Raw genomic sequence first — 26,815 nt, forward strand, 5'->3', positions numbered from 1 at the left:
AATGAGATCCAAACATAAGATTACACTAAGTTATAAAATTGACCTGTAATCCCCAACGTTGCTAAAACGAAATTCCTCAATTAATTAGTAATACTTATTGTCACGTTACCCACGAACCAGTTAACCAGAGGTTACTAAATAATAACAATGTTGAAACAATACAACTACTGCACAACGCGCAGGAAATGAAAAGACTGAAGGGAACCAAACCACATGGACTTGTATAGTATAATAAATGTTATTATTAACTTTAGCTGATATTATTCTAAATTAATTTTAATTCGGGAAATATATTCTCATGTAAATGCAAAGTTTCTGAACACTAAAAATATTGTTGATACTTCCTATTTAAATATTTCAATTATCTATTAAATTTCAGTTGGTTAGTTTGGTCAAATTTATGAAAAATGTTATAATGATTGGCCCTCCTACCGTTGCGATAGTCACGGGTTCGAATCCTGCTGGGGTATGGTCGGAAATTTATGTTTGTGATTGTCCAAAAGGCAACAAAATTCAGATATTTATCTAGTTTGTTATTGATAGACCTTGGTCTGGTTAAAAGTAAACGAATTAAAAAAATAAGCAAAGAAAAAGTGCAATTGTCTATACAAACACAAACAGTTTCTGTTGATTGTAAATTACTTATGCTTTAAAATTATGGTCCTTCTTATGCGATCTCTTCAATTCATCTTTGGCAAGCATTACTTTCCAGAGATGTATTTTTTAGAAATGCTTTATTAACTTGCCTCCAAAAGTTTTATCATTATATCTAAAAACACCTTTTATTTGACCAAACTGATTAGTTAGTTGGGCTGAATATTTTTCGGTCAAGTGATACATGAAATATGTTATAATAACATTGATCGGTCCTCCTACCGCTGTGATAGTCACGGGTTCGAATGCTGCTGGGGTATAGTCGGAAATTTATATTTGTGATTGTCCAAAAGGTAACAAAATTCAGATATTTATCTAGTTTGTTATTGATAGACCTTAGTCTGGTTAAATGTAAACGAATTAAAAAAAATAAGTATAGAAAAAGTCCAATTGTCTATACAAATACAAAAAATTTCTGTTGGCTCTACATTACTTATGTTTTGTAAATATGGTCCTACTTATGCGATCTCTTCATTTGATTTTTGACAAGAATTACTTTCCAGAGATATATTTTTTTAAAAAGTTTTATTAACTTGCCCCCATAAGTTCTATCATTATATCTAAAAACACCTTTTATTTGACCAAACTGATTAGTTAGTTGGGCTGAATATTTGTCGGTCAAGTGATACATGAAATATGTTATAATAACATTGATCGGTCCTCCTACCCTTATGATAGTCACGGGTTCGAATCCTGCTGGGGCATGGTCGGAAATGTATGTTTGTGATTGTCCAAAAGGCAACAAAATTCAGTTCATTCAAAATTCTGGTCGTAAATTTATGTATGTGATTTTCCAAAAAGCAAGAGTGTAAAATTCGACAAAGAACATGATCCACGTTACGCCAGTAACCAAGTTGGGAAAAAACGGATGTCTTCTGACATGATCTTTAAACCGGACACTTGCCAGTCGGTAGACTTAATGCCGAGTTTGGAGCCATGTAGGTCCAGCTTAGATAAATTCTAGTTGGTATAAAGAGGACTTTAAAATATAACAAAAAAAATGTAGTGGAATTGAAGACGGAGCGACGATATAACAGGTTATCAGACAAAAATGCATCATGTTCTGAAATATGGGTAATATGGTAAATAAGAAACGATAAAAATAGTCGGCAACAGCCAGTAACGGAGAAGCGAGCTCGGAATGGAAATGCACGGGCGGCCGGTCATATTCATAATGCGATCTATCGGAACCGCATACAGAGTAGACGTTTTCTTTGGGCCCGAGAAACAAACGGCATATCAAAGGGTCGAGACGCCTTTAAAATGCTAAGGGTGGCGGAATTTCCACCAGATAAAGCGCTGCTTCGCGCTGGATAGAGACGTTCCGCCTCGGACGGGACCGATTCATTTTGATTGCGCCCCGATGCTTTTTCAGCTTCGCCTTTTGCTTACACAGACGTCGCCGAAACAGTCGGGATTCCTCGAAATGTCACTTACCATCCAGTTTATGTCGCACCCTGATTTAGTCGGCTTTAAATCCCGATAATAGAATCGTTTGTTTATTTATTATTCGAAATAAAAAAAAAAGTATCTTTATTGAAGTTCCATAGGAGTTCCGAGTTTGGACAATTTACACCATTTTATCGTTTAATCTTATTTTACTGAATGACAATTTTATTTTGATGATTGTTACTGTTGTCGGTATATATTCTATTAAGCCGAATTTAATAAATACTTAAAATAGTTAAATTGCAGATAGGTAACAGTTTAGATTTATTTATATCGATATATCATCGAGACTCGGATATATATATATATATATATATATATATATATATATATATATATATATATATATATATATATATACTAGCGACCCGCCCCGGCTTCGCACGGGTGCAATGCTGATACTAAATTAAATACACTACAGAAAAAATATGAACGTTGTATATAAAAACATAGCGGCCCGCTCCGACTTTGCACGGGCATAAAATATATATGCCTATGTCACTCAATGAAAACATGATTAAAATCGATCCAGTATTTTTGGTTCATTCATTACTCCCCTTGGCCTGCACGCATTAAATTTGGAGTAAAACAATTCCTCTTCCCCTATACTTACTATGAAGATTTCCTGTTATCTTTGGAATATCTAAATTCATACAATTTTTATTACATTACACATTTTTAAACGCAAATTTTAAATTTGTAATATCTCCGAAAATATTTGTTTAATTTACATGCTGTAAGGAACCATATTGATCTATATTAATTGCACACTGTATTTAAGGTACTTAATTCGATAAGGATTAATGCCGTATTGCTTAAAATAGCTTCGTAAATAAGCCATTTTCTCACGTAAAAAGTAAACAATAAAAATGGTTAATGTGGGTTATCCCTAAAAGATAAACATATACCATCGCGGACTTTTTTGTAGACCTTTTTATGGTGTACAATACTGTAGTACATTAATTTGATCTAACTCGTAGGGTTAGGCAGCGTTTTTGCTAATTGCTAAATAAGCCTAAAAAAATAGGTTAATTTACGACATCACGTTAGAAACCTCTAAAATTAGCAATGTTGCCTTAGTATATTATGCATGTATTATACATATAAACCTTCCTCTTGAATCACTCGATCTATTGAAAAAAGCCGCATCAAAATCCGTTGCGTAGTTTTAAAGATTTAAGCGCACATAGGGATATAGGGACAGAAAAGGCGACTTTGTTTTATACTATGTAGTGATATATATATATATATATATATATATATATATATATATATATATATATATATATATATATATATATACCTTAGTATCTAGTCTAATAATGTTTATGTATTAACACTGCCGTTGTTTTTCTGTTAAATGCACCTCACTACGCAAGATAGAATGGCTTGACTCTTTTGAGTCTGTGTCCTGTTCTGGACTTATCTAAGAGTTCGTACTTCGAAAATCACTTCATATCTCCTTGCGATTCTCTTTATTTTCTAAGTGACAGTTGGTATCTAAACATTTCGGTATAGTAATCAGTCTTATGGTATCTGGGTATACTTACAATGCTTCTTCTGCTTCTTAGAATTTTATTCTGGAAAAATTGTATTACTTATATCCCTGCTTTTCACGAAACATCCTCATAATTCAATTCGGTAGTTCCATACATATTTGCTTGTATAATGATAATTTATTATGTACTGATAATTGTGATTTTTTTTCAATCAACCAATATATTTTCTTGTTGTTTTCTGCTTTTTAACATGTTTCTTCTAGCGAAGTTTTGCATTAAGAGTCCTTCTCAGATACTAAGCCTTATTGTTATATGAAATGAATGATATTTCTTATTATTGGCGGTCTAATTATAATATTTTAAAAAATCTTAGTACTCATATATCAAAATGTATTCATCCAACACTTTTTAAATTATTGAATAAATAAGATTCTTTATTCCAATACATTTGTACAATTTTACGGTTGATAGAGGGTAAATCCGTTTATGAACCTATCTGTTTCATAAGATTTTGATAAATTATTATTGAAATATTGACGCCACACCCTTAACAAATTCTGAAAATATATTTTCAATTATCTGTATCCATGGGGGCAGAGTATCCACTTGGCTGATGCCGCAAGACTTCACCAGATCTCGCCACATTTGGCAATCGGTGGCAACTGTACTGACTTCGGACAAGATAAGTCTATCTGTCAAATTATTCTCTGTAACCTTGGGCTAGTCGATGTGTCTTCCATCTAGAAGATCATTTTCGTCTCCCAAGTCTGGGAGGAATTCGTTCACTTCGACTCATTCGACAGGCTTGTTTAAACACGATCTTCGAGAGAATCATGCAGAAGTTTTATCATATCATTATGCTTTTATTGCTACCTGTAATTCGGTCAATGTTGGCTCGTCGTCAACAAATGCAGATTCTAGAAAGTTAATTATTGGAAGAACTGTTAAACCCAGCGGTGAATCAAGATAGTAAAGTTTCATGACGAATTCCCTCCATCATTCGAGGCCCTCATCGTGTGACTTATGATGGTTCCTTCCATTTTTTGAATATTATCGTTGGGAGATTTACTCCTACCATTCAATCTGTCAAACGTTTGGTACAATTTCCGATAGAATAGCAGTAGTTTTCTTCCTAGTTTTAGTGTTTGCCTAACAACTATTTATACAGCAGTATTTTTCAAGTTTGTGATTATCTACCATCTGCAGACATTGGTTAGATTTATTACAGTGTTGTATTTATTACAATATGCAATACTGCTAGTTCCTTAGCATGGTTAAAAGTAAACGAAAGAAGATATTAATGTTAGAAAAAGTTCAAATGTATATACAAACACAAGAAGTGTCTGATGACTGTAAATTATTTATGTATTGAAATTATGGTTCAACTTCAGCGATCCCATTAATTGATCTTTACCAAAAATGAATGATGAAGGAAATCCAGATATTTTCAGCTATTTTATATTATTATATTATCCAAAAACACATTTTATTAGAGGTGGTAGTACATAGTAGACCTAGTCTAATAAATGACGTTACTCATTAGCATCATCATCAGCTGGTGCCGCAGGATTCCGAACACTATTTCACATTCTCCGAGAGAAACTTGTAGAATTTGCCTTAGACGTTGCATTTGAAAGACTCAAGCTAACATATTTCAAACTGCAATAATGTTCAAACCTCGGGGCCATACAAAAGAGTTTTTTAATTGTAGTAGTACGTCTTTCCCACACATCATATTAGAGAAGCAACAGCTCCTGACCTTGGCCGATTCCGCTTCTTCCATTTCCTTCTCCTGTATTACTGATCCCAAATACTTGAAGTCCTACACTTCCACAGTACTACTCTTACTGGGCCACGGTGAGATTTACAATAGTAGGCTATTAGATAGATGTCAATACTTTCTTGGTCTTATCTTCATGTTTGTTTTTAAAAACTTTTCGAAGGTTGTTAGAAGCCTCAACATGCAGTGAATATGAGATCGGTCAATGAGTTTGTAGCTTCACGTTGAACGTCATGTCTGTGTTAAGAGTTGACATGGCGAACACCGGCTCTGATCTTAAATGAATTTGAAGAATCATTTCGCACTCGCGGCCGGTGAATGGTTATTTAAACGAATACGATAAAAGTTAAAAATCATTAGAAACGGATATTGCTAGATATTTGTCTATAGTCGCAGGAATCCTTGACTTAGAATGAAAGGAAACTGTATTATTTAGTTAATCAAATACATCAAATGTAACATCATAAAAGATTATAGTTGTGTTAAAATATCAGGTTTTTATAGTTTAGTTAGAAAAGAAATGCAATTCCTTTATAATTCTCGTTCCACCTCGGTTAATACATTGTGTCTGTTAGGTATCACGAGCCGGAGCACCGCAGTCGAATAACAAGAAGCGAAAATATCCAGAGGACATGACCGGACTCTCGGCTGCACTAGTTTCTGGATTTCGGGCCGTTTCTCGCTCGAACGGGCCTCGAATCGTCGAAACAAATTGGAGCGGGGCCGTGTGATTTTTGTAAATGGCCGGAATCGTTCGGCGCCCCGTTCCGGACCAACGGGCACGAAAGGGCGCGCCAGTCCGTGGTTCGCGAGCCGAAAATCGCTCAAACTTCCGCTAGAACTCCCCCGGAACTGGCACTTCGTTGTTCTCGCCGCGGTCGAACGGTTTCGACATTTTAATCGATAGGAATCACGGACGCGGTTCCTTTGGTTTCATTTTTCTTTGTGGGATAATGGTCTTATTGAAAAAGAAGACATTTAATGCCGACCTCAGGATGGAGGAAATTTACGTCACCAATGAAATGAAAGTTATGTTAACGCAGCAAGCTAAAATAATAAATACATTATTACACAGTATTGTCTCTTTAAATGTAAGGGACTATATTATTTCTAAATTAAGTGCAAATTGGTAATATTTGTGTATTCTGTGGTTTGCAAGATGTGTGGTCTAGTGCCATTGACAATTACTAGTTCTAGGGTTGCATACGTATATAAGAAGAAGTTAGGTTAAGATGGAATTAAGAAGCCTAGTGAAAACGGTTCAACGTGTATAGAATAGAAATAAGTAATCTAGCTTTCTAAAAATATTAATTAAAACTGGTAAATAAAGTCCATAGATAGGTAAGAAAGTAGTTTAAATATTTGGTGAACCGAAATGGCAGGCAACATACAGTGCAGTTTAACTGCAATTGAGTATCCAACTCTTGATATCTGTTTGTTTAACTCCTTAAATCCATCTCTTTGATTTAATTTGGGGTTTGACGGAAGGTATACACTAAATACACAGTCTTCCAAAACCTGCTTGTTCTAGTGATATCTTCATGAAAACCTATCAATATTTTATTAATGTCTGATTTAGGGATGTTACCCACCGATAAAAATATTCGATATTTTTAAGAAAAAATAAAAATAGTGAAAAATTAGCCTCCAAAAATATATATTTTTTTCTAAATTTCTTAAAGAATAGTGATATTAAAATTAAGTACCAATTTTAAAGGTTTATTAAAAATTGTATTTAATTTAATCTAAAAAAAATTCTAAAAACATCGACTAAAAATATCGATATATCCATTTTTTCAGAAAATATCGAAATATCAATGTATAGATATTTTTTCTGCATCCCTGGTCTGCTTGACATACCAACTAACTATAACTAAAATATTTTGAGGTTATATTATCGTAGTAGTTATTTTGAAATATATAGTAGCAGCCGTAAACCATATTATAGTTTTAGCTTTAAACAAATAAAGATTGTGGCAGATGTCCATATTATTTAGAACTGTGTTGTTTCTTTTGTGTGAGATTATTCGTTTATAGAATATAATTTATATAAAAATCTATAATACTTTAGTCGCAAATCAAATCATTACATAATAAATTGAGATTAATCATACAAGGAACATTAAATTGTCATTGGCAATTGATTTTAAGGTATCGCCTTTTCATGTTTTTTTTTACTTTTACTTAAGTATCAACTATCTGAATGCAAAGGTAATCAATAATACATAAATTTAAAACACTGTTAGTTTTATCTTGACATATATTTGACATACATTTTGCTTCATTTCAGTTTAAAGGGAAATATTACCCAAGCTGTTATTTAAATATTTACTAGGCTATTAATATGTAGTCGTTTGAGATATATTATCGAAATATATATATTATTGTAAATTTTATTATATATCGATTTTAGTGACATATATTTTATGATATAGATAATATATGTGAAATTATTCTCTTTTCTTTAGTCGTTCGATTAATATATTTTAATATAATTGAAATAAGAAAATTATAAATAAACGAAAAACTATTTTAAATTATTTCAGTTATCAATCAATCAATTACGTTTTAAGGAAACAGCTTAAATATATTTTTTAAATTTATTAATATATTATTACTAGTCATTGCCGACTAACAATATCTCTAGACTTAGTAGCATTTTTCAGTGCTTTTACCGTTTAGTGAACTTCACTACAGAAATACACAAATTCACTCACAAAGTTTAGTATTGTCCAAAAATTGCAGCACTAATATGGACGTGGAGCATTTTCTCATGTCTTGTTGCAAATCTTTTAATTTCCTCTAGGAATTCTCTATTGTTCTCTTGTAATCCGAAGCTCTCGGTGTAAGAAGTTGTTGCGATAGTATCAGCGTGTATCTACAATATTTTTCAGCACTTTACTCTGAAATACCTGCATTATGTTGATGTAACTTCTTGCAGAAAATGCCCATAACTAAATTCCATATAGATTTTGGTTTATGCTTGTACAGCAACAATTGATTTTACCTTTGATTTTCTTCCAAATAACCAATATATTTTTTGTATTTTAATTCGAGTTTGTTGGTTACTTTCATATTTTTTTGATGAGCCCCTTCCAACGAAGTTTTAATTCCAAGGTATTGAGCACTGTTACTGTTTAGGTTAATAGTATTATTCATACCTATCGATATATGAACAGTTTAGTCGCAAGTGGATTCAATATGCACTGATTTGCCCCTGTTGACTTTTATTCTTGATGTCTGGGTCCATTTATTTACATTTCTTGCCTGTTACAGTTCTCTGATTACCATTGTCTTCAACAGCAAATATCGAAGTAAACAATAATGAAAACGTAGGAATGAAGTCAACACAATAATTATTACTGTTTATAGATGATATTACATAGCCAAATTAATTAATTTCTCCGTCATTTCTGCGAATATGCGTGTGCAAGTAAAACAATTATATCGGTTTATTTTCCATCTCAATATGGTATCAACTTTCAACTCTTTGTAAGGAACAAAAAGCGTGTTAAAATGTTTAAATATTTAGAATAAAGTGGCTAAAAATGTGGAACTTTCCATTGGAAACGCTAGATGGCCCTTGGCAACAATTACCATTTATTTGAATAGTTTCATAATGATGGGAAGTACCCCGATTAGTTAGATTTTCGGATATCCTCACGGAACCAGTTCAATAAATAAACGGTGTACGGGTGTTCGTGCAGCCATCGACACTATTATTCGCAATTGTTGTTTCGGGCACGTCTCGATAGCGGAAACGTCACTTAAATAAAGCAAAAATGGACCGAAAAAGGCCGATACGTCAATTTGTTCCGGTGTAGCGTGAAATATGGATCGCGCCCCGCCGGAAAACGAGCCTCGGTGTCCGGAAGATGCGGCAGAGTTGCAGGTGTGAATGTTTAATGGCGGAAGCGGCCAAACATCTTCGGAATACGTCGATGCAATCCCATGAACTGCCTCGAAATCGTGTTAGTTTCTTGGCTTATTCGCAGCCCATCTCGGTATATTTTTTCCGTTTTTTTATTAATCTCCTAGAACGTCAACAATTTGCCCGTGGGTAATAAGTATTATTATATGATTTCAGTTATATAATATAACTATCCTGACATGTAGAAGATCACTTCAGTAAGTGATCTACTGTACAACTTATAATCTAAACCTTATTCTAGATACTATTCTAACTTATTTTAAGGTATATCCTAACTTATTCTAAAAACTATTCTAGCTTATTCTAGAGATTATTAAATCTCACTCGATGTGTCTATTAATGAGTTTGTATGGCAGTTTGCGTTTGAGTCTACGCACTTCACTGTCATCGCGCACATTTAACTGTTTGGCGAGTGCATTGGGATGGACTAATAGTCTTTCAGAGTACTTCGTACTATCACTCCGAGTCACACTCGTTATGGGTTCTATGGGGATATCACGCTGAATCAGTTTGTTGGACACGTAATATGGGGCATCGACGAGGAGTCGCAACACTTTATTCTGGAACCTCTCGAGGATATCTATCTATCTACAGTTCAATACCATAGGTACAAATGGGCTTAAGTATTGACTTAAACAGCAAAACCTTATTATCTAATGATAATTTAGATTTACGCCCTATCAGCCAATACATTTGGTTTAGTTTAAGCCCAAGCTGTTTGCGTTTTGTCACTATATGTTCTTTCCATGTCAAACGTCGATCCAAGTTCATTCCCAGATATTTAACGTGGTCTGCTTGCGGAAGTATATGATTATTCAATTTTACTGAGGGGCATGTTCTTTTACAAAAGGTGAATGTCACATGGGTAGATTTTGTCTCATTTGCTTTGATACGCTAGGTTTTATCGTCAGCATATGTTGCAACAGTAGTGTTTCTTGAGGTCGATAGGTCAGCTGTATACATAATATATAAAAATGGGCCCAGAAAACTGCCTGTGGGTAAATCTTAAAGGCATCCAGTTAGAGTGCACTTGGCACGAGAAAAAAATGACAATAACCGCTGAAGTAATAAACTAAATTTGCAGTTGGTTGCTAAGTTACAGGAGTTTTTACTTCTCTAACATGGTGCGTGTGGAACTAAAAGCCACCTTTTTCGACAGACATTGTTCTTTCATGTACGTTTTTCAAATGCTATAGTGCAGAATCAACAAATTCAGAGACGTGAGCTACAATGTTTTGGACATATCTGAAAATGAAATGTGAATGAATTATATTCAGACTTTTATGGCAAAATCGATCTTTTGGGTGGAAGAATAGCAGCGACCAGGATATGGATCATTATCATGGAAAGCGATGTAAAAGGTAGGAGTCTGGCATCGTCTGAGACTATAAGATTTAGTGAAGAATATCCCGAAGAATAATTTAGTGGATAATAAGTTCTGCAGCACCAACAGCACCGTATTGGTTGAGAAGTTGACACTTTTCCCGAGTAGAATGATGATGAATATTGAACATTTAAGTTATATTGGACAGATATTACTTGTTTGCCTTCAGTTGATCTTTATATTTATTTTAATGATGTAAGAAAACGTAAGAATTGACGAAAAAATAAAATAGATTTATTAGTAATATCAATTATTTAAAATTTTCGTAGGATTATAAAAAATTGTGAAATCGATATATAATAATATAACATTATCGGAAATAAATTATACATGCATTTAGGATTTTTGAGTATAATCCATAACATTTTATACAATCTTGAATAAATTATTTTTAATGTTATATTTCAATTTTATGTTCGACAACCACGCAACAAGTTTAAAGAGTTTTAGAGTTTTTTTCAAGGTTTAATGAGACATTAAAATAACTATCATTAAATGGCCAGATATAGGAATACCAGACTGGGAAAATACTTGACATTGAATTTCAATAATTTGTGAATCATTTTAACGAGAATTTTTTCAAGATTTTAGTAACTGACAATTTGATATGAAAGAGTTTAGAGAAAATATCATGGAGCAGTGGAAGAGAACACCTTTAGTTCTAACTTGTCCCTAATTAATCGATTTTGACATCAGAATTGATGATAATTCATTAAAATCATTATAATTTAGAGTTTATATATGTTCCCAGTGTTATTCACCTTTGCCTTTAATGGGTCAAGCATTTTTCTCTTTAATTTTAGATTCCTAGCTCGCGTGACCACACTGTATCGATAACGAATAAAAGTTTTTTAAAAAATTACACGTTCTGTCATGTAATGATTATTTAAACGTATTTCTTCATATTCCATCGGTGTTCCTGTACTACAATTTCACCGTGCATTACATTTGAAGGAACACGTAAGTCCGCTTTTTTCAATTAATATATAATCAGAGGATGATACCTTGTCTTTAACTTTTTCTCAATGTTTAATTAATGGTTTCTTTTTTGTGTCGGCAGTTAAGAGAGAGAAGAAAAAAAACAACGAGCAATTTTTATGAGTTTCAGATCGGAAAGTTTGCTCGTTTTCGTGGCAAAGTTTCGGCGAACTATTGTCCGAACTTGACAACAATTTCGGAATTGTATTGAATTGTTTATGTTGCAGTTCAGGTTAGGAAATTATGTTTACGTCCGGGAACTCGTTACTGTTACTGTAGCAATTACCGCGTTTTAATATTAAGCTGCCCGGTTTTTATCTTTATTAGAGTTGGTTGGCCGTTTCGGTACATTGTTTCGTTAAGTATACAGTGGCGAATGGGACCACCGGAAGCAATAGTACGAATAATTTTATAACTTTTTGGTTAAAAGTTTATAATATGTTATACATTATTAGTAATAACAACGAATAACTATAATTATATGTTTTTATGAATTATTGATATTAAACAAATTATATGCTTTTATAATAAGCGTTATTTTACTTCATCTGAATTGAACTAAACTATGTCAAGGAATGTTTTAAATATGTGTCGAACGTTAACCAACCCAACCATGACCTTTTTTATATCCTGATAAGCTGTTCCTTCTCTTGATAGGTAAGCTCCTATTAATTAAAATGGTTCAAAAGAAAACATCTTTATGATCTCTGCGCAATCGAACCTAACTGCGCTACTTATGGGACGTATAGTGTTTAAAACATGTGTCAGTTAGACTAAATATACGGTATTTATAACGTTTTTTTCTCAAGCCACGTTTTGTAAGTTGACAAATGTGAAGGAGTTAAATCTATAAAATTTTAATCTACTTTTAAAACTAATTTATTTAACGAAAAGAAAAGGCGAGTTGTTGAACGGCGGTACAAAACGATACTGTGTGTAAAAACAGGTTAAAACTCCTATCTCAACAACGTTTGTTTTTAAACATCTCACTTGTTGCACCATTCGATTTTAACGCAAGTACTTGAACGTGCATTGTAGTACTTGGCCAAAAGACGCATGATGTAACACCTACCCCCCAAAGAAACGACCACTGGGACGTGGTCGTTGTCATGAGGAATCAATATCTCCGTATCCTCAATGATGAAGTTATCCATGACTAGCATATTGCTGCCAAACGCTGCCATACTCTACGATGATATTGTGCCTATACACGCGGTCAAAAAGGCTCAGTCTTGATTTAAGGAGTATTAGAATACCATAAAACATGTCCATCTGGTTAGCATAATCGCAAGGCCTCAATATAATTGAACCGTTAAGGGGAGTTTTCGAGACGAACGGTTTGTTATAGGAATGATACTACGAATTTATTCTGCGAAGAATTGCAGCTGTTTTAAAAGCTGGTGGTGGCTTAACACCTTATTAATAAATGAATTATATATTAATAAAATTATATTAATAGAATTATATATAAAATAAAATGAATATCACTCATTAATATATAAATATGTGTATATGTCAGATGTCTGATATATATACATAGCGTCATTAATACGGCGCCGGGTATTTTATGATATCTGGTGTCTAGATAAATTAATTTTAGAGCATTCTATCCCAAAGAAATTCCAAAATTCATGAAATGCAAATAATCGACTATATGTAATTATTCAATATATCTTTTTAAAAATTTAAATTTGTAAAACACTATTTATACATCATGTTAATCCGTTAAATATTTATCTAGTCGAATATTTTTAATGCATTAATAATATTTAAGTCTATAACAAGATAACATTCACAATGTAAATGTTATGGAATTAAAATAAGAACGTTTAATCCTATAACAATCGAATATATTTAGAACAACACTGTGTATAATGTAAGATTAAAATTGATGTTACAAAGGACTATATCTAGAGTAAATTATTTCAGTTTTGATGTTTATATTTCATAAATAAAATTCATTTTAGAAAACCCGTTTTTTATTAAGTAGTGATTCAATAAATTCAGTTTATTTTCTTCTTTTTTGTAAAATAGATGGTTGTTTACGACCGAGATCTTACGATACTGATTATTTTTGGTTGTGAGTAATTTTTGCTGTATTGAATAAAATATGTGCTTTTAGGTTGAAACATCTAACATTGAAATTACCAAGGTACATTCATAATCTTTTTGTACATATTATGCCGAATTTAACCTTCAGAAATTTTAAACCATCAATAATGATATTACGTTGGAATCTGTTGATGCTCTTTGAAAATTAACTGATGGATAAAAAGGTCTTCTAATTTTAATAATAATTTGAATGCTACTCCGAGTAGAAGTAAATAACAAGATGTTGAGATAATAAATCATACTCCAAAGAGTATCACTCTAAAATAATATAAGATGAGAGGTCCTGGAATCGATTTTAAAGTTGTTAAGAGTGAAACGTTACTGAGGTTAACAACAGTCTATGATCTTTGATAGTCTTACGTCGTATAGGAGATGCTCTCATTGCAGAAGTAATGCTATAGATTTTCAATAAGGATTGGTTGATGGTTCATGGGATGAAGCTGTCTGTGTCTGAATTAAACGATTTATTTAATCTGAAAGGCCTATTTATATCAAAGGTGATTTAAGCATTAAATCATTAGTGATATTAGAAAAGCCTTCAAAAAATCGTAGCAGGAAAAGTTTAGCGGAAATTAATGACATCGCTAGCCCAAATCAAACATTGCACAGTTAATTACAGAATTTGCGGATGCATTGCTACCTACTACTTATCATTGCCACTATATTTTTCTGTCTATCGAATCTTCTGGCACCGACTTCAAGTGATCAGTTGGCGTAGTTAAAATGATGTTGTAAATAGATAAATCGGTTTAGGTAGATATTAAGCTAAATTGTGTATATATAGTAGAATATAAAATACGTGTAGTAGACAGGTTAAATAAGGTTTTTGTTTATTTTATTTAGTTATTACAAGGATTATTATGTACATAACAGGTCAATTGAAAAGTCTCCGGCCTACCAGAGTAAAACACATTTTTTTGGCAAAATTAGTTTTTTTTTATTCAACAAAATTTCCTTCAAGGGTGATACACGGATTATAGCGACCCTTCAACTTTTCAATACCGTTTTTGTAGTACGATTTGCCCTTAGCTTCAAAATAGCCCTCAGTTTCGGCAATCACCTTTTCATTCGACGAAAATTTCTCTGACTTGCGACACGGTGCATGGTCTTGGTGAAGCAGCAATTTCTTTTTCTTCAAATGCGGCGGTTTTTTGGCGATTTCGTCCTTCGCTATGTACGCTATGTAATAGTCGCTGTTGATGGTCCTTCCTTTTTCAAGATACTTATTGAAAATTATGCGCATCCTAAAATACAGACGCCATAACCTTGCCACCAGACTGTTGCGTTTTCCCACGCTTTGGAGCGGGTTCATCGTGTGCACTCAGATGACTGTCGATTCGACTTCGGAGTGAAATGATGGAGCCATATTTCATCCATTGTCATATATCGACGCAAAAACTTGGGTTTATTACGCTTGACCGTCTTCAAACACTGCTCTGAATCATCAACTCGTCGTTGTTTTTGGCCAAAAATGAGCCCGCGCGGCACCCACTTTGCAAATAACTTTCTCATACTTAAATATTCATGAATGATATGATATATATGTTCAGTTGATATCTTTAGAATGTCTGCTATTTCATTCAATTTCAATTTACGGTCATTCAAAATCGTTTTGTGGATTTTTAAAAATGTTTTCGTCGGTACCAACCTCTTTTGGGCGTCCACTGCTTTCACCACGTCTAAACTTAGCAAACCAATCCTTGATGGTTGATTAACCTGGGGCAGTGTCCGGAAACTCGGCATCAAGTTTTTGCTTCAACTGTATTTTTTCACCACCATTGTATTATATCAACACGCGAAATTCCTTTTAATCCATTTTTTCCACAACAACAAAACTTACTTCAGTCAAAATGCTATAATTCACAAACTAATGATCCGACAGCTGTCAAATATATCAATTATACATGCATCTTTTGAGGGTTAGGGCTAGCTAAAAAACATACGGATTTAAATCTAGTAGCGCCATCTATGTGCCAGACCGGGAACTTTTCAATTGCCCTGTTACTTTATTTTAAAACGTTTTGTTTATTTTTTTTACTTTTTAGTGAGTACCTTATTTATATTTTGAAGTCGGTTGGATTTCTTTGTTAAAAATGAAAATATATAAGAAATATATTTATTTATCATATATTATTACCGTATTGGTCAATATAGATTTGAAGGTAGTAGATTTGTTACAATAGCAAAAGAGAGTGAGATATGAGGAAAACGTTAATTAAGTGAGTGAGTGTAGAAAGAAAATTAAATATATGACTAATAAAGTTACTAAAACCCTGGAGAGAAAGGGTGAATGGGCAGGTAGGATGCTCTTAACTATTTAATTAATTAAATATGATATGGCGTTTGTTCAATATTTTAACGGAGTTGGAAAAAAGTGGCATGTAATAACCTAGAAAGTTTTGGTTTAAAATATGACAGGTCTAATTAAGTTTCTCCATGTATAAAGTTGGAGTTTAGGAAAAAAGAAGAATGGAGAAAATAAAAATATAGTGATGCAACATGTAAAATGGTTGAGGCTTAAGTATTGATTAAGAAGTAGAGAAACGGATAGGTTAGTCTGTTAAAAAATGATCCTATAATTTATAAATAATTATATATATATATATATATATATATATAATATTAATAATATTATAATAAATATTAATATATTATAATTATAAAATAAGATAATAAAACAAATTAAATTATGTATAACTAAAATGTTGTCTTATTCGGTTATTTCTATAAACTGTTAAGTTAGTCAATCAGAAAATGTCTCCATTGCATGTTGTATTTACTGAACATCGTCTCGTTCGACCATACAAGGTAATAAACGCTTTCAACGGGAAACATTTTATGTTAATCTGATCCGCCACAGGCCCAAGAACAATACTTCATTTACTCGCCGCATTATCTCCCGCGTTTCTCCTATCGCCAACGGCCAACTGTGGCCGAATAAACAAAAAAAAAACAAAGAACAAAATAATCTACACCACAATCCACGAACAAACCGTTAATTTCGTGCAGAAATCTGCAAATTAGATGTATTTTTATTGGCGATCCGGGTGGGATACAATTAAATTTTGGGGATTTTGATAGCGCTAATTGCCAACGGGAAGGCAATAATAATATTTCACCGACACAGACACAGTGGAACAGAGAGAGGACGATCGGGTACACGTATAAAAGGGCGCGTGTATGCGTGTGTGATGGTAGGGGAAAGGGTTGATGTAAAGCCCTCATTTTATGACAACGCGAAATTGAAATTCAAATTTGCGGAAGGAAAAGTTTATTGCGGACTATACTATCGAGTCCTATCGGACGCAGCGTTACAGAATAAAAAAATCGCGTTTTATTTGCTGTTTGTGTATTTTTTCGATTCGGTGTAGCTATTCGTTCGTGATGCTACATTTGCGTAGTTGTTTAGTTATATTGCGAAACCATCTGTCAACTAATTTACATAAACCTGTTTAGTCATATTTAAATGATCGGTTGAACAGTTTCTGGTCTGAATTGTCGAAAGAGTTTCTCATCGAACAATGACTTACAGCAAGCTTTACTGTTTTATCTATTGTAAGGAGATAAAATATAGGAAAATGTGTTAGTTAATGGAAAGAAAGTTACAACTATCAGTGCACAATAAATCTGTATGGTAATTAAGTATGGAATTCAATTATGGGGATGGAATATAAATGCGAGAATCCATGAAAAATAATATAAATGCTATACAACTTTTCCAAAACAGAGTCCTGAGAAGTATTGTAGGTGCACCCAGATACTACAGGATTAATTATTTACACAGAGGTTTCTAATAGAGTCTGTTGTTCACTAAATCAAGGAAATTCTAAGGAGACATGAGGATAGACTCCATTCTCATGTTAATATCGAAGCATTAAAACTACTGAAAAGGACCAGAATAGGACACAGACTCAAAAGAATCAAACTATTTCATCTTTTATAGTATAGCGAAGTGCATTTAATAGAAAACCAGCGGTGTTAATACATAAACGTTATTACACCAGATAATGAGATAGAGCCGATGGTTCCTCCTAGATAAATTCGTATATTTAAGTTATTATAAAGACAAATTTTAGGTTAGTCCGCAATGACTAGTAACAATGTAATATATAAATTAAAAAAAAATATGTAAAAATAATATCACAAATGTTTCGATGCATTCTTCGAGCTTAAATGTTAAATGGTATTTAAAAAATATTTTCGAGATCTATTTTGGTTTGGATACCAGAATAACAGAGCTTATGATGGCACCTAATGAACAGCAAGGAAAAAATGATCAAGAAATCAACTTGCCCATAATTCTGTCATAACATGACCTCAATAACATATCTCAAAAAATAAGGAATATTTAGCATACTGTCATTATGGTTATTAAGCCTAACTTTACACGCAATGACGAGAGAAATACCTTTTTATGGATTTGTACAAAGTAATTTTCTTGACAGACCCTTTGCTTTGCTGTCCCATTCATATATAAAATATAGAAAATTAGTATCCTTCCTTAATCAAGGAGCATGGAAAGAAATTTTGAAATCTTCACGCAGTATCCACCCATGAGCTGTATAATTAATTTAAAATTGGACTAACATCTTCGTTCGTTTCCTTCATATTCAACGACAGTCATTTTTTTAAAAATTAATTACATTGATTTCTAAAATAATGTATTACTATTGTTCAGTAGTATTTACATTAGTATACAGAAAAGATGAGTATGAAATAAATACATTAGCATGTATTTCCCAAATTATAATGAAATTATAGTACATAATCTAAGTTAAGGTTAAAATACTTATATACTATAAAAGTTCAAGTGGTTTGGTTCGGTTCAATTTTGTTAGTTCCTCCGTTATGTCTAGTAGCTGTATTGCATCTACGTTGCAGTGACAATGAGTTTGTTGCAGTGAGTTAATAACCCTATTTCATGTCTTAAAGCGAAATCCTGGATAACTTCGTGAATTCATTTGACTTCGAGGTCATCGTGTAGTTCTTCAATAAGCACTGGTAATAAATCGAAGAATTCTGTTTTATCATCGTTGGATAACAAGTCAGTTTGATGTTTTATTGCAACTCCATAAGCCAAAATAGGATTTATGACAGACAGATAAATCAATCTCTTTAATTTTAGGTCAAGTTAGGAGTATCTTCCCAGTAGCCAGTAACCATTTCCTTAATTTTCAGCCCTGATTCGTTCTGCTTTTTTGTCTGACGTAATGTATCCGATTTAACCTGCTGCCGACATTGATACCGAGATATTTTGGTGATACTGCTTGAAGAATCGGGCATGCGGTTGAGTTATATTTCCCAGGCTCTAGTCTATTTGTCAATCTTATTGACTACCACTTGTGCCTATTCCATTATTCTAGACAGAGATATGCCTTGAATATGTTGGGTTATCGACGTCAAACATCAAATATATGTTGCGAAATGTTTAGGAATATTGCAGAGACAGTATTCCTTTTTTCAAGAGCAATAATCAATGAAGCATAGGTTTTCCCATGTTCCCATTTTTTTTTCATTGTTAGCTTGTGCATCCCTTTAATCAAAAATAGTTACTCCAGAATATACAGTTAAAACGCATTTGATCGATTATATTTTTGACGAAGAAATTTATATTGCTCAAAAATTGGTATTTCATTTTTTTAGGCGTCCCGTTCCCTTTTTAATTCCATCTAAATAATTCGTGTCAGCATCATCCCTCATCAATTACGCATCGAAAATTATTCGAAAATTTAAATAATCCACTAAATTCTTCGAATTCTTTAAGCTCTCGAAGGTCTAGGGGAGTAGCGAAAAGAGCGAAATCCGGGGAGGACGGGGGTAGAAGGTCCTGCGAAAGTAGCCGAAAACGGAAATTATGCCGGATGGCTCATTGAAAATTTATCGCGGCAGCGGCGAATAATGAAAACGCTCGACTCGAGCCCGATCGTAATTGTTGTAAGCGCGACTTGAATTGTTAATTGAAAGCGGCCGCGAGTCCTGAGTGGATTTTGGGGACGACGGGGACGAGAGAGCGCCAACAGTTTCGGCAATTTCGGGTTTTGTTTCGCGTCGCCGTAGCGACGATGACTTTTTTAATTACAACTAAATAGGAGCAAGTGCTCTTTTATTGTGCTGGAAATATCGCAATTAAATATAATAATGATAATATGTACTTACGTTAATGACCCAGTCTTTGGGGTTGTGAGCGTTGGTTCCGCAGACGTACAATCTCTCGCCGTTGCTCATGGACTGAATAACTCGGATGTGGTTTCGACAATCAAAATGCTGCAACAATAAAACATTTCAGTAATAAATTAATTTAACTCTAAATCATTGTTTTCTTTGCTTAATGCCCAATACTAGTCAATGTTACAAAATTGTCAACTTTTTATATTAAATAAATACAGAAATACTTCATTAGCTGGATTTAGTAATAGGTTGGTGGATAATTATTTATTAATTATGATAAATTAAGTTATGGAAAAAATAATAAAGCGCTATATAACAGTTTTTCAGATCACTGATATAATCATGATCTATGGATACATTTAGTAAAAAAGTGAGAGGAGAAGTAGAAGTAATATTCCGCCATCACAGCTACAGCGAATCCCAAAAATTGTCCATCATGTGAGATTAATTATACATTATTTAATATTTTCTTTACAAAGTGAAATTGGATATGTACACATTTAACGTGTATACATTTGAAGTATAAATTTAATAGCCTCGTTATATATTTAGTTTTATATCGTCATTGACACATTTGGTGTTTTAATACCATTTATGTGCATTAATGTGGGTGGGAGATTTTGCTTGTCAAAAAATAAAAGTTTCAAGGCAACAACGATTAGATAAAATAGATTTTCAAAATAATACGTATCATATTGTATAAACTTTTTTTCGAAAGAACTCTGTAATTTCCTGAATACTTAATGATACAAGTGTGTAGTAAAGTAAGATGAAAGTTAAGTTAAAATATTTGATCGAATTATCCAAGATTCCAATTTATTTTCTAAGGAATGTTATAATATATAATATACATCTGCTTGTTAATTCTATTGAAAGCACAACTATACATAATTTTAAATTTATTATTATTTAATATTAAATTAATGACAGTCAGTTATTCAAAATCCGTATGAGTAACCCAAGTGTAAAAATACTTAATTTTAGCACCGAATTGGTTATCCTAATATGTATGTCAATGTCAAGCTATACCATATATATAGTAGGTCCTTGCATGGATTCTAATCATTATTATGCAAGTTAAATGCTAAATTGTAAAAAATTGGTATACTATATGTTAATCAAAATATCTGCAATTTCTTCCCATCTTTTTGGAAATATGACTACGGCGTTGAAAGGACACTGTTTGTTTGACAGTAATCCATTTTCGTACTTCTTTAATATTTCAAAACCGCATGTCTGAAAAAATGGTAATCAGAAGGAGGTATAACTTCCTAATCATTCGAACTCCACAGTGCTTTACAACTACGGCAACACGCAGCCGGGCGTTGTTATGTAAGAACATGGCTGCAACAATACTTGGGTCAGTTTGTTCGCAACACTAACCTTCACCTTGCTCATCTCATCATATGTATAGCAAGCCTTTATGGGCGTGGATATTCCGCTTCGGTTTCAATGCATATGACTCTCCTAGACTTACTCATGTTTTTTGGCGGTTCAGATTGTCGTAGTAGATCCACTTTTCACTTTTCATCGCCAATCACAATAAGCCATAACTCCTTTTCGTTTGCATGGCAAACAAAGAAAAGGTGACGCCCTTTAGATCTTTTCAACACATGCCTGGAAATATAACAACATTAACTGCTAAATTATTTGAAAATTTTAGTTTGGTTTAGTCTGGGATTTCATCCAATTAATCATGGAATTGTTAAAGAGTCGAATGTATTTGTCACTGATATCAAAATCATCATTTTTATCGTGAAAATCAACAATTGGGATATGATAGAGCAACATCACCATATACTTCTGAAACAATTTGATTAAACAACAAAAGTAACTACTGTCGAAACTGTACTATTCAATATTTCATGATTATCGTCTTTGTACACTAAAGAACTTAATAATAATGAAGTTAGTTTATACAGAGGACGATAAAACCAATGAATTAAACAGTTAGGATATTTAACAGGTGTTTATCATTGCTACTTCCTATTTTTATTAATAGATATTGCTGATCAAAATACATGCAAATAAAAATATAGCTCCTATAATTACTGGCTAATTAATATATTTTTAAATTCTATTTTTCCAAAAAGAGGAAACACTAACCTACATCATTTACATATAAATAATATAATTTATAACATATTTGTCTAAACCTATTTCAGGAAAAAAAATTCCATAGTACGAAAAAAGAAGAAACAATTTCCATTGAAATTCAGCAGATAGTTTAAGAAAATAAAAGAATCGGGATCGATTTTTTGCCATTTTTATCCAACCGACTGTCCTAAATAACGTTATACCGAGGGTTTCATTTTATCATCCCCGAATCTCATATGAGACAAATGGCACGGTTCTGTACGAAAAGCATGATTTGACTTCGGTTTGAAAGTTTGCCGATCATGTTCCATTTTGAAGAGGCGTCCGAACGACCTCCGTCGAATCCGCAAGAAAACAAAAGGACGTAAAAGTGACCGCAGTCAGTCGACAAGTAAAACTTTTATACGGGCCAATGTGTCGTTCCCACGGCCAATCAAACCGACCACTCTTCGGATTTTAGTGATGCTCGTTCAGCTTTATTTTACTCGGTTCGTGTTTGTTTTTTTTTTCGTGTGTGTTGTTTTGGGTCGGATATGCAGACGCCTGCACGTTTCGGCCATCATCATCACGGTCCGGAAATGGCCAACCTCACCTAAAACGGAACGCCGGCCGGAGGTGGAGGTGCGTTTTATGGGTCCGGGGGGTTCGGTGCACGACACCGCCGGATTCTCCGGTGGTTGTCCGTCCGAATGGCCGGAATAAAAAGTCGAACGGTTGATGTTTTGGGGTTTCGAGTTCGTTCAGTTTTTTATTATTCGTCCACCTCGTCGTTAGGGGATTTGTCGTCTTGTTTTTGGGGTTTCGTCGAAAGTGCTGATCGGATTTTAACCGGAACGAATCGAAATAAAAAGAGTCGTATCGCTCAGGCGAAAGGGTATCGAACACTGTTTATAAAGAATGCGCTCGTTTAGTTTATTTTCCATTTTATGGTGTGTCGGTGTAGTAATCGTTTCGACATTGCCGGTAAAAAAGTGGAAAGATTTCGGTCGACTAGCAAAACGATACATTTTTCCGCCTATTGGGAAAACTGCACTTCTACCAGTAAGAGTGGAAAATTCGTTCATTTCCGCTCGGAACACGCTAACAGTTCCCCCAGGCCAGAATGGACCTCAGCCGTCGATAAGCGACCGAGAAAATGGTCAAATAAAAAGTTTCGGCCACGATAGCATCTCCGATCACAAAGCGATAATAAAGCGCGAGTAATTTATTGAACCACCTCGGTGCGGGAACGTTGGAACCCCCTGCGGCTTTGATATAGGGCCAGCAGCCGATTTCCCCCTGGGGTTCGCTGTTTACCACCCTTCCTCTCAAGGAAAAAGCCAAACGAACGGTTTCGGTAAGGGGGTGACTATCTCGTCTAATTCGGCATTTATCCAGCGTGATATAACGTAGTGATGTAGAATTACATCGAATGCTTAAACAAAATGTTTTATGATACTTTCCCAGTTCCCAATAACCCATGTTAGCTGCAATTTTTGCTGACAATTACTAATGTTTTTGTAATTGTATGGTCTTGACGTCACAATATTTTTGCACTTAATTCTGTTCAATATTAAAAGATGATTTGGTGTAAATAATATCATATATATTTTCAATTACTTAGTTATATTAGGTTATAAAACCTTGGTAGATACAAAAATCGCGATTGTTTGTTGAGATTTGGAAGGTAGCATCTGAAAACTGTTTGATGAATAATAACTTATAACTATTAAACAAAATAAATTAATGATTAGGTGCTTGCGTGTATTTTGATCACTGATATCTATTGGTAAAAATGTAAAATATGAATGTAAACAATTGTTAAATAACCTAACTTAAGTATTATATTTCATGGTTTAACATTTCTCTACATAGAATAGCAGTTTTCCTTGTACTATTATTGAATTATTTAATGTATATAGACCAAAACCTTGGAATGCTCAAAACGGCATTTTTGGTATTGATTACTTTTTTAGAGGCTTTTGAAAAAAAATAGTGCCGAAACCTATCAAACACTTTAAAAGGTGGTGGTAATGTTGTTCCGCCATTGTACATTCTCAGTTATGGTTTCAACTATTTAAAAGTGATGATTTTGATGTTAGTGACAAATGGCGGATTGGAGGGCCAAACAAGTTCGAAGTTTTCAAAATAGAAGAGAAATTTGCTACAAAAATTAACTGAAAGTTTCATCTCAACCGATCGTTTCAACAGAGTAGTTTCATCGCTTATGAATCAAAGAAAAAAATGTTCTCTATGGCGTATTGTGACTGGGGATGTAAAGTGATTCTATAACGATAATCCCAAGTGCAAAATGGGTTAATCCAGAAGAGGCATCTACATCGACACCGTAGCGAAATATTCGTGAACATAAGGTCTTACTGTGCATATGGTGGGATCAGCAAGGCATAATATATTATGAGCTTCTAAAATTGTATTCGGTTGTATGCCAGAGTTCGGCTACATGTTGCAAGAGTTGTGAGGGATACACTGTTGTAGCTCAAAAATGAGCAATTTTACCGTTCCTAGCGTACACATCGGGTTTTCTGATCAGCACTTGTTCATATCGATGAAGCATACCCTGACTAGTGCATGGTTTGTAGAAAGATAACTAGAAAATGATAGAAAATATTTTGAAAATATATTTTTAACATATATTGGAACAATGCATTCTCCATAACTACCTTTTTAATGTGAAAAAATTATCAGAGTATATGAAAACAAAACCAATATTATTCATAGGTCATTTAATTGTCTTAAAAAAAACATTTATGTCATGATATTAATTATATCGGTGTCTTGTTTTTAGTAAGTATCTTGACTCACTAGATTGGCGGGAAAGTTTGAAACACATGGTTTAATTTTATTGTAGGTAGATTTTTTGTTATTTCAATGGAAAAATGTTTTTCAAACGGTGACTGAAACTAGTTTCCATAACTTTATATTGTTATTAGAGTTTAAAAAATTTATATTAAATGTTAATTAAATTAATTATTACATGGAACAGTATCTTTTAGGTAACATCTCAGGTGATCAGTGACTAAAATGTTTTGATCGTACATAATATTCAGTTTTTGATGGATGTTTTCATATGTAAGTATAATATTGTTGCTGTTATTGAGTTGGATGTGTGAAATGTCTTTTAATATTGAGAAAAAATACAGCACCAGAAATTATATAAGTTTATAAATTAATTGGGACCTCTTGAGCTTCATAGCTCATGCTCATGCTCTGTATTTGCAGGGATTAGCTTGGAGTGGTATATATGAGCTACAAAAACCTAATGAGATCATCAATGTGGATCGCTACCAATTACATTTGATGGAATTGGGCGAGCACTGCGCGAAAAACGGCCGCAATACAAGAAAAGATATAACAATAGTTTTGTTCAGCACGACAACGCTTAAAATGGCTTAAAGTGCTACCCTATCCACCGTATTCCCCAAGGCTGATACTAATTTTTATTTATATACCAATTAGCAGTTACCACAGTATATTGTTGATGTCATGTTATAATATAAGCGATGGATGATTTATTCAAAGAGTAAAGAGATAATTACTATTAAATATAGAATAGTTTTAGAGGACATCAATTTATAATCACCGCATTGAAGAAGTTTTAAAACTTTGTTCTCATTACCGATACGTCACTGTTTTCTTTCCTCTTCCAGTTTCTTCGGAGCTTCTTAATTTTAATCGTCTTAAAATATAGATGGTTCAATCCCCTAGATACTACGGCGATCGCTATCTCTCTATGACATTTGACACTCGACTATGGCCGATATCTGTCGGCTTACCCTCCAGGCCGACAACTCCAATTTGTCCGGATATAAAAGGATTTTCGTCGTGGATATGACGGAAGCGAGTCTCCGATATTATGATGGGATTAGAGTCGGCGAGAGCGGGGCGACGGCGACGCCGATAGCTGGCTCGCTACTTTGCCGAATTGGCCGTAAATTATTTTAAAAGTTACCGAAGACGTTTAATTGAGTTAGTAACTGGTCGAAACGTTGTAGTTGGGGAGGCAATTCTAATGTAATTGTCGGAAGCAGCGGAAAAGTCGGCGCGGAAATTCATTCTTTTATTAGTCGAACTGCTAACGGGGATTGGGGGCGGAATATCAAAGAACTCTCTATATAGGACGGAGAAAGGGTACATCTTTTAATTTTTTCTTTTATTAAATTATAATTTGTGTAAAATTATTATTAATACTTTCTGCTGTTAACAGAAAAAAAATCATTAGTCACATTAGTCTGGTACCGGTGACGGAATTTACCGTCCACAAACCAATGATGAACATTCATCGGAATTCAACAAATAGTTTCGGATAATGAGCATATTACATGACATTGATATGCTATACAGTAAATATTTTTAAAAATATGTAATGTACTTTCCCACCAATCAAGTTAAATACAGTTTCAAAATATAAAAAATAACACAAAAGTAACTATAGAGTTAATAGTTATTAATTATTATTCAAAATGCTCATAATTTTGTGTAACATAAGATATAAATGTTTTTCATACCAACAGGAAAATGAAGTCACTTAGAAATACTACCAATACTTTAATACCAAATACCAATACTTTTTAAAACAATAATTACTTTTCTTTAAAACGTGTACTAATTGAACGTTGTGAAGATGCAAAGTGAAATGCCAAGTTTGAAATATCGAATATCGCTGAATGTTTATGTAGAAAAGGCCGTTGAGAATGAACACGAACTGAATCAAGCACCCGACGAAATAGTAGGCGCTGGTCTACTACGCTTGATTGCAACTGCTT

The 26,815-nt window shown here is 33.4% G+C and overlaps 1 protein-coding gene across 2 annotated transcripts in view; it reads right to left on the minus strand.

Annotated features, from left to right (window-relative positions):
- The window catches only part of Sema2a (Semaphorin 2a), a 1,190,156-nt gene that overhangs the window by 43,515 nt on the left and 1,119,826 nt on the right, over positions 1 to 26,815 (minus strand). For both annotated transcript variants that reach the window (XM_076419451.1, XM_076419450.1), the window contains one exon: positions 19,944 to 20,051. In XM_076419451.1, the coding sequence (XP_076275566.1) occupies positions 19,944 to 20,051 (108 nt within the window). The remainder of the gene's footprint in view (positions 1 to 19,943; positions 20,052 to 26,815) is intronic.

The sequence above is a fragment of the Rhynchophorus ferrugineus genome, unplaced genomic scaffold, assembly GCF_030347505.1.
Source record: "Rhynchophorus ferrugineus isolate W39M unplaced genomic scaffold, kcgeb_rfMv2 rfM1, whole genome shotgun sequence".
In the NCBI taxonomy this organism is placed as follows: Eukaryota; Metazoa; Arthropoda; class Insecta; order Coleoptera; family Curculionidae; genus Rhynchophorus; species Rhynchophorus ferrugineus.